General features: G+C 37.8%; 1 protein-coding gene across 2 annotated transcripts; it reads left to right on the top strand.

The window, feature by feature from the left end:
- Positions 1–2,418: 2,418 nt before the first annotated feature.
- Positions 2,419–9,795, top strand: LOC308687080 (uncharacterized protein). 2 transcript variants are annotated; one of them, XM_081359325.1, is made up of 18 exons: positions 2,419–2,868; positions 3,228–3,345; positions 3,617–3,709; positions 3,841–4,051; positions 4,386–4,555; positions 4,651–4,749; positions 5,119–5,351; positions 5,439–5,617; positions 5,705–5,798; positions 5,944–6,288; positions 6,502–6,619; positions 6,695–6,786; positions 6,889–7,006; positions 7,284–7,400; positions 8,012–8,203; positions 8,429–8,581; positions 9,256–9,458; positions 9,607–9,743. In XM_081359325.1, the coding sequence occupies exons 1-17, from the start codon at positions 2,767–2,769 to the stop codon at positions 9,456–9,458; spliced, it is 2,637 nt and encodes an 878-aa protein (XP_081215451.1). In that variant the 5' UTR covers positions 2,419–2,766; the 3' UTR covers positions 9,607–9,743. The 2 variants fall into 2 exon arrangements, with proteins under 2 accessions (XP_081215451.1, XP_081215450.1); XM_081359324.1 differs by having other exon boundaries at positions 2,630–2,868; positions 9,262–9,458; positions 9,607–9,795.
- Positions 9,796–10,272: the final 477 nt, after the last annotated feature.

Below are 10,272 nucleotides of genomic sequence, written 5' to 3'. Positions count from 1 at the left end.
TGTATTCGGTAGGCTACTCAACACGAATTTATTCGTGTCCATAGGCACGAATTTCCTTCCTTTTTTCGTGTCACTCAGCACGACTTTCAATCTAATGTATTTCAATTGGACGTATTTTTCGTGCTTGCACCACGTTTTTCTTTCGAGAGCACAGTATTGTTTTTTCTCAATTGTTATTATTTTGCAGACTTTAAGGGCTACATTACACAACATTTAATCAGGTGGTTTTAATCATCTCTGTATTGTATTCGGTAGGTTACTCAAAAACAAATTGATTCGTGTCTATGGGCACGAATTTCCTTCTTTTTTTCGTGTCACTCAGCACGACTTTCAATCTAATGTATTTCAATGGGGCGTATGCACCACGTCTTTCTTTCGAGAGCACACTATTGTTTTTTTCTCAAATGTTTGGCTATTCCTTTTGCAAACTTTAAGGGCTACATTACTCAACATTTAATCAGGAGATTTTAATCCTCGTTGTATTGTATTCGGTACGCTACTCAGCACAAATTGATTCGTGTCCATAGGCACGAATTTCCTTCCTTTTTTCGTGTCACTCAGCACGACTTTCAATCTAATGTATTTCAATGGGACATATTTTTCGTGCTTGCACCACGTTTTTCTTTCGAGAGCACAGTAGGCTATAGTTTTTTCTCAATTGTTATTAATTTTGCAGACTTTAAGGGCTACATTACACAACATTTAATCAGGTGATTTTAATTCTCGTTTTTATTACTTTATATTCGGTATAGGCTACTCAACATGAATCTATTGATTCGTGTCCCTAGGCACGAATTTCCTTCTTTTTTTCGTGTCACTCAGCACGACTTTCAATCTAATGTATTTCAAAGGGACGTATTTTTCGTGCCTGCACCACGTCTTTCTTTGCAACATGGTCTCACCCCTATTCGTCACATAGGCTCAGCATAGGCTATGCCGTTTGGTCATTTCCCCCTCACGTCCAAAGCCGACGTTGAGGGTACCCCCTATTCGTCACTTGACAACGGAGAGGGTCGTCCGATAGATTTGAGTGCAAATCACTCATCTTTGAATTTTGAACTTTTATTATTTTCCTAAACCTAACTCTTTTTCCTCTCTTTTTATATAATTTTGGGCTACATTAAAATTACATAATTACAAGACGGTATATTTTCTATTTGCTTAAAACATTCCTTCATTTAGGTGGGATATTTTATAATTTTCGATCACATATTGTGGTAATTTCCCCCTCACGTCCATAAGCCGACGTTGAGGGTAGCTAGCTGAAACCCTTTTCTAAATCGGTAATATCACGATTTTTCCTCTTTTTTATATTATTGTGGACTACATTAAAACGACATAATTGCAGGACTGCATATTTGCTGTAGGCTTAAAACATGCCTTAATTTATTGTGGGATATTTTATAATTGTCGATGTTATTTCAAATTGCAATGGCTTATAGTGAGCCTACTTTTCTTTTTTTTCTGCGCCCCAAAAAAGAAAAAAGAAAAAAAGAATAGCCTACTTTTATAGAACTTTCATCTCAATACTGTTTATGCAGTTGTAATAAATTAATTATATAGCCTACTGCAGAAATGTTTATATTACTTTATATGGACATATCCTTTCGCAAAGAGATGGATGTATTCTGGGAAGTGATATGTGTTTAAATGTAATGGCTACATACTCGTTTTTCCTTCACTTGGACATTTATGCTGACCCCTTTAAAATTGAGCACGGATATAAAATATTAAGACTGTACTTTTAATTATGATTGATATTTTGGCGCAATTTTGTGCAACACGTCACTGTGTGCGACCATCGCAGAAACCATTGCCCAGCGCGATTCCACCACGGTAAGTCGCTTACAACAGTCTAATAAGCAAGATGAATTCATAAGCATTATTTACACGTCCAAAATGAAGAAAATTACGAGTTAAAAAAAAAAAAACATGTTCTAAGCCTAGATATATAGCTGTAGATGTATATATACAAAATAAAATTATGAGTAACGTTAGCCTATTTCCACATAAAAAAAACATGTTGTGATATATATATCATGTCCACATGATGTAGTCCACATATATTTTGGACGTGTAACTGCTTATTGAGAATTTATTGGGGGAATAGTAATTGGGGACATTTAGATGATGTGATTTTCTCTCGATCATCGTGGTTCACACTCAACGTCACTGTAATGTGTTAGTAATAACAATATTATCACTTGGTCTAACGTTATACTGCACATAACGCTGCCTTTATGGCGAACCCCAGGCACATGTTACGCGCCTTTAAAAAAAAATGTTAACTTACGCGACTTTTAACAGTAGCACAGGAAATAGAAACAACGTGAATCTGTATTTATTTATCCTAAGCATTTACAAGAAAATGGGAATCACTCACTATTAGGGTACACTTTTTAAATCTTATATCAACAACACTACATAATTAACATTTTCTGTTGTTCTCCATGCAGATCCTGTCAAACATATCACCTGTCGAACCTATCCGAACCTGATTTTCAAAACCCAAAGGCACTTTTAAGAGCCAACCTCTATCTCTTCATTATTTTCTATATCTTACATCCTCTCTTTCATCCTCAATCTTTATCTATCTCACAGTCTTTATCTATTGCTCTTTCTTTCCTCCCTGTCTGTCTTTGTCTAGCACTACTTGTCTGTCTTACCCATCTTTGTCAGTCTGTCTGTTTGTATCTGACTGTCTGTCTGTCTGTATCTGACTGTCTGTCTGTATCTGACTGTCTGTCTGTATCTGACTGCATTGCAATGGCCACCAAGCATAAACTTGATTCAAAGGATCCCCACTACCAAGAGGGGAGACGCATGGCTCTGGAGCTGAAACATGAACACATTCTAGCTGAAGCCAAGGTTAGAGTTTTTGTACACCTCAATCATTTTATAAAAACAAACATAAATTAAAGTAAAACGTGATGAGGAATATGTAAGAATGATGAGTGCAGAAGATTTTATACAGGTATATTGCATGATGCATCCTGCCATGTTCTGTGACGTGTTAATAAGGGAATATAATAATAATAATAGTAGTATATGCAGTTCCATCCCTCTGAGTTACAGAGACTTGGAGAATCTATTCCAAGGCTCATTTAAGCTGTTCAACACCTTACTAACACACTATGTTGTGTTTTCCTTTCACAAGTTACCTGCCTTTTGGTTACCGTACTTTTATCAACATCAGTCTTACAAGAAATATTCACTCCAATACACAGAGAGCAGCTGATGAGAGGAAACGTGTACGAGACCCTCCACACACCTCTAAAAGGGACTCTGTAGGACGTGGTAAGCCGAGGGGGAGGCGAGGAGGGCGACGCCATGCCTCCGCTACAGGTTATATCTGAATTATTTGACATTTGTAGGAGGAATTTACAATGATAATGTTGGACCAACTCAAATTAGAACACTGTAATTGTTTATTGAGAGTTTAAGATATTCAAATAACTAAAAAAACATTAGTGACACTATTGTAGAAGACACTACCAAGTACTTAACAAAAATATGTCTGATTTCATAAATTGTTTAGTATATAGTTTGAAAAGAAGAACAAGAATAGAGTGTGATAGCCTAACTTGTTCTTATTCTTCTATGTGCTGTTTTACAGCCACATACCCCACGGTTGAGGGCTCCCTGTCATCCAGTGTGGAGGTTCCACTTACTGCAATCTCAACAAAACTAAATCCTCAAGGGGAATTTGGTAATTCACAGTGATTAATTTAAGCTTGCACAGTATAAAAAAAGTGTTCATTCTAATACTGATCAGTTGACTTTTAATTGTTCCTTATCTAAATTATCCCTTACCGCTTTATTTTTGGATTTTCTTTACAGAAAAAAATATGGAGAGGCTCTCTGATATTTTGGCGTCATGTCCTTCTGCTGCTCAGCCTCAAAGTAGCTCTGCATCATCATGGTCTTTTCGGCAGCAGAAAGCCTCTGAGCGCTGGAAAGAAGCAAGACCATACCACCTAAAATGCCTTATTTCAATAGAGGCTGTTGGTCATCCCCTGTGTTGCCTTTGCAACGAGCCTGCTGTTATTAGGTTGGTTTTCATTAATATCAAACTTCAATTACCCAGGGTAGGTTTGCAGAGTGCCCTGCTTTATAGGCTAAGATGCATGTCTTTTGGGATGGGAGAAGACTTAGATACCCAGATGAAAAACACATTAATGAGAAAAGTACATCTAGGACCTTCTTGCTGTGAGGTGACAGTGCTAAACACTGAGGCACTACGCAATCCTATACAATAAAATCAAACCTAGTAAAAGGTAAATAGCTTAAATAGAGTGTACAGTACTTTATATGAGTTATTCATATAACATATAATAATGTATTATATTATAATATTAATTTTATATATATAATTTTCTCCTTAGGTGCAGGGAGTGTCTTCCTGAGGAGTGGTTCTGTGGGGACTGTGATGTATTGCATCACAAAAAACATCCACTCCACAACAGGGAATGCATGATTCGTGGTTTTTTTGAAGCCATTCCTCCGACCACATGCATCATTAAAGGGGAGGATGGATATTGCACCCATGAGCAAGGTACGTTCTCACGAAAGCTTTAATTTTGCTGTTCAATGTGTGTCTGCAGACAGTTACAGATAATCTAAATTATTGGTTTTCCTTCTTTTTGCCAGCTTGCATTTTGCCAACTGTGAAGGTGCCAGACTGCTCCTGTGGAGGCACAAACTTCACTGTGTTACCAGGCAAACCAGTGATTTTAATTACCATCAATGGTAAAAAAAATAAAATAAATATATATATATATATATATTGTAGATGTGATGTTTTTCACACTATTGTGCTGTGGCATTGTGCTTACAATTGCAGAAGTGACAGAAATATGGAATAGCACATGGTAATGTTATTAACTGAAACAAAGACAGATGGTTTTTTTTTTTTTTTTGTCCTAGCATCTTTCCAGCATGATGTCCAATCAACACAGCAGTGTGGAATTTAGTGAATTTGAAAATATAAATGTGGGATTATAGGAACTTGCGCAATGTCTCTTAACCATTCACAATGTGCATAATGAACTAAGTGTTGTAAAATTAAGTATGTGGTAAATGTGTATTATATTTTTAATTATTTTTTTTTGTTCCAAGGGCGTTTTGACTTGCATCAGCCATTGTATGAATGTCAAACATGCCAGCAGCAGTGGACCCCTGACTTTAAAGACCTCCTAAGAAGTGGATATTGGCCAGCCTCCGTCACCAATTCCACACTTTATACACTGGACCTCTTGAGCTCCTTTCAGGAACTCAAGATCATCTCTCCGGGATTCTCCAGACAAGCCTTCGCAAAGCTGCTGGAACATCGCACTAAGTGTGGAGGAAGAGTAAGTGTAAATGTTATTACCATTTTATAAAAAAAATTCCATAAGCAGACAATATCAAAATACTATTTCATTCTATATATTTTCCAGTCTGGATCTATCAACGGCGATGCACTGCAGCGTAGCTTCTTAGAGCTTTCGTATGCATCATTTGAGGAAGACCAGCTCTGCTGTAGTGCTCCTTTCACCTGCCCAGCCTGCACACCAGAAATGTTGGCTGTTTCAGCAGATGGAAACAGAAAGCTATATCGCTTTCGCCGAAACGGAAGGTGATCTTTCTTCCAGTCTTTTTATTGATTTATTTTCTTACTTCATATATTTCATGAATGGATTTTCTATTTTTCTTTCTTCCTCAGCTCTGATGATCCTGGCTTTTTTGAGGGGCTCTTTGTGGCTGAAGACAGCGCGGTGTCTAGATTTGTCGACACCATACAGAAAGCAGTGAAAAATGCAAGTTGACAAAATAGTTGTTACAATAATAAACGTAACCCCCACTTCAATTACTCCTGCATATCAATTACAAAATCAAAATGCCATATATTGAATGACACCATTGCTTTTATTTGATTTGTCGTGTTTGTTTTGTGTTTCATAGACACAGGGAAGAGGCACATGTGGGGACTCCCAGTGGACAGCAGCGAGGGAAACTTCAAGGAGGGCTTCAAAATTGGATGAAGAGGGGATGGAGGTTGCTGTGTGTCGCCATGGGTTCCTTTTGAAAGCCCTTAATATGTACAGGGGGGAGATATTTGCCTACCCTCTGTACCTTCAGAAGGAGCTCATGCCAGCCAAGGCACAATTCTTCGCAATGGACGTGGCATGCAAATACTGGCCATACCTGGAGAAAGTTGCTAGTGTCCTTCCTGCTCTTCAGGAACTGACCACTATGAAACCCTTTCTCAGTGTAATGCATGCTCGAGCCCATGCTACTAAGTGTGAGGTGTGTATAATATTTTGGCATCTTATGTACATTTGTAATATTTACAAGCACATTAATAATATTAAATATAAGTTAAGCTACACTATGTTATCTTGTGTTTTTGCATAACCATTTCTTGCATGGAATGTAATGCCCTTTGATGCAAATTGTGGTTTGTGATATTGGGCTATATAAATAAAATTAAATTGAATTTCTTCCACCCTTTACTAACAGATTAATTGGAGTGGCAGGAACCAGGAAGGAGCAGGGACTACCGCTGGTGAGGAGGTGGAGCAAGTGAACAGCTACCTCTCACGTTGTGCCCTGACGACCAAATATATGTCCAAAGCAGGTGACCGGAGTTTGCAATATTCTTGTAAAAAATTTTTAGATTGATCATCATAACCTCATTATTTGCTTTCAACAGCACGGGTGGACATGCTTACGTTGCATGCAATGGGGTGGAACGAGAAAAAAAATATCTCTTTACATCAGGCACTTTCCACAAGATATGTGAAGGTAAGTCTCATATTAATTGTTTTGTGTGTCCTTTTGTTGTGTTTACTTGGCCTGTTGTTAATCAAGTTTTAATCCTTATTATTGTATAACACTGTTCATCAGACTTGTCAGAGACTCCATGATGAGACTGCAAGGCTAGCTGACCTAAAAACAGAGCTAGATTGCACAGATGAAGTGGTGTCACAGTGGCTATCTGATGTAAAGGAATGGGCAGCTGGTGGTAAGCATGACCAGATAAAAGAAACAACAAACATCCCTTTCTACAATCTAAATTTTATGTTTGATATTAAAGAGCAGCAAAAAATAGTAGGTTGATCATCATCTAATGTGATGCCACATTTATGATGTCAGGTTTATTAGTATATTCCAGTTTCCTGCAGGAAGTGCACATACAAAGTTTAAATAAGTTTGATTAAAAGGTTTTACATGAAATTCAAGCAGAGAAACGGTTCTGTGTTGTTTTAACAGTGAATTTGCTTTCGTTATATCTTCTACAGAGACACCTGATACATCTCGTGCCAGTCAAGGCACCACACACAGAGGACTTCAGCAGTCAATTGAGGGGCTCTACCTTAGTGTGAGGCACCGGAAGCGAACCCTCTACCGTCAGAATGGTATAACTATATAATATAATATAATAGGTTGATAAGTTCAGGCTACTGTATGCATCCTACTCCACCAACATGGAATTAGCAAATAAGTGTAGTAGCACAGTTCAGCTCAATCGTTGAATTCTGTTCTTTAAATGACCAGTCTGTAGGATTTAGTGGTAGGAATTAGTGGCATCTATCAGTGAGGTTTGACGATGCAACCAGCTTCCCTCACCTCTATCTTTCCAAGCTACGGTAGCCGACGAGAAAATGTGAGAGGTACTATCTAGTGTTTGTTTGTCCGTTGTGGGCTACTGTAGGAACATGGAGGTGCAACATAGAGGCCTCCGTGGAAGGGGAACGTATTTAGATAAAAAACTGCCAATTCTAAATTAATTAATGCACAATTATTATTTTCAGGCAATCATGAAAATCATGCAAATAGATTCCCCCCTAAATGTTACACCTTGGACAATTTGTTTCCCATGTCAGTCTACATTATAATTTTCACATACTGTATTTCATTATGTTTTCAATAACTGCAGCTTTGCTTTTCAATTTTTTGGTGCTATAATTTTTTTATTGTTGAAGAGTTCTGTCAAAAACCTCTGCCTCTGTACTTCATGTCTTTCTAGACAGCAGCAAGTTTCGCCATCGCCTTCGAAGGAAGCTGGCAGAAGACAAAAAACTCCTTCTTCAGGAGATACAGAAATACAATGATCTTGTACTAGAATCGGCAACAAACATTGACGTAGCTGTGGTGGAGCATTCCCTAACTGGAGAGAGTACTGTGTCTCAAATATGGCCGTGGGAGGTTCATGGCAGTGGTATGTCTGTTTTTAGATGCTTCACAGGAATTTATTTACAGTTCTGCTTTATAGAGTATACTGAACTAAGGCATGCATGTTACATATTGAGTGTTGTAATATTAATTTAGTTTAATGGTGTATTTTCAGTTTTCTTATGTATCGATTTGATTAAAAAAAAGTCAATGTTTGCAGTGATTATGCAAGATTGTCTCATGGATACATGTAACTGTTATTGATTCTTAGCAAATATTTCGATCAAGAAACGAGTGCACGACCAAGTGATGTTAACAAGGCGACTGCATGAGGAAACAAGCGTTTTGGTGTTGGAGATGGCACAACACTGCACGTGGTTGCAGAGCCTGGCAATGGTTCTCAAGAACAAGTTGGCTGAGGAGGGTAAGTTTAATTAAAACCCTGTCCATCTAATGTGTTTAAAAAAAACATACAAAAAAACACATCAGTCACAGAACTTGGATGGAGTAGAACGGTTATGGCTCTCTTTGCCGTGGTCCTTTGGGATATACATAAAATGGGGATTACAATTGTTACTGTAGCTATGGTAACAAGTCAGTAAGGTTGTAAAGATTGATGCTTGAAAGATGTGCAGATATGTTGTATTATGGCTGTTACTTGAAAGCGTAAATGAACAAAAGAATTTTGACCATTGTAATTTGTGTCCTGATATGTTACATGGGGTTAGCATAACATCAAGATTAATCTTATTATTATTTCCTCCAGTCAACATAGAAAACCTTGATGGTCAGGAACTAACACAATGTGTTACTTCAGCATAACTGTAGTGAAGAAGAAAACTGTTAACTTAAAACAGCTATCAGACATGGGCACAAAACGCTTATATGCTGCTTTGGGCCTCCCTCCATAAAGTCATCTCAGTGAGCCGTCATGTTGCCTCAAGTCGTTTTATACAGAAGCTAGCCTGGTCCCATGTCAGCGATACACATAAAAATGGCAACCATCCTGCTATGTAGATTTTAATAGGTTAGTTCTTTGGCCTTATTGAATAATCTTAACATAGTTTGTCTTTAATGTAATCTCTTTTGTATTTTGAGACGTAGACAAGGGAAATGAGGGACTTTGCTGTCTCTTAAGAAGAAGACTGTCAGAGGTGTCAGAAAGGTTCCAAGTGGTCCTCCAACAGTATAAGACTGCCTTAGGTCCTGAGGCCTCTGTCCTTCTACATGTTGAAGAGGAAGATCAAAGTGGCCTCAGTAGTCCAGACACCAGTGAGGATGAAGAGGAAAACACAATTTAGGTCATTTATTTATTTATTAATATGTATGTTTGTTAGTTTTTGGAATAACCCCCTAATACTGTTATTCTTAGTAATTTATTTGTGTATTTTATTTATGCTAAAACAGCTGAAATTCAGCCTCTTATTATTGTTTTCTGTATTTCCCCAGATGGAAGCTGAACGAAGGACTGTGTTGAAGGAAATGGACTTGCCCTATATCTGTGTATTATTAGTATGCTGATTTACCTCATCAAAATCTGTGTGCATTATATCTTGTTGAAAATTCAAACTGTAGGTGCGTCCCAATTCGCATACTATCCATCCTAAATAGCATTCGAAAATAGAATTAGTACGTCCCAAATCGTTGAAATGAGTGTTCCAAATATACCCGGATGGTCTACTATTTCCGGTCAGAATCCGAAGTGCAGATCGATGCACACTATAACGGCTAATATTGCCCACAACCCATCGCGCGTTGGACGAGGATTCGGTTAGAACTACAAACACGAGTGAAAAGTGTTAAAAAACTACAGACATGGAGGACGCGTGAATCCAGCGGTTATGTAGAGAGGTTTAGATAAAGGGGTTAGAGTGATTAATTATCAGTATCTAACCTGACGAAAATGTATTTATTAAGTGTTGTCTACATTATATTGCATCTGCAGATGCATTGTGGACTTTTGTAAAGATACGTTTTAGCCATTAACTTTTACATCATTATATTCAAATTGCAAACACATGAGGAGAGTCTCCGCATGAAAGACCCACGACTGGCAGATCAACGTGCAACTACATTTCTCTCCGAAACGGTAGAAAATAAAATTAGATTGAATGG

Source organism: Scardinius erythrophthalmus (assembly GCF_964197995.2).
Source record: "Scardinius erythrophthalmus genome assembly, chromosome: 2".
In the NCBI taxonomy this organism is placed as follows: Eukaryota; Metazoa; Chordata; class Actinopteri; order Cypriniformes; family Leuciscidae; genus Scardinius; species Scardinius erythrophthalmus.
This window is presented reverse-complemented; position numbering and strand designations above follow the sequence as displayed.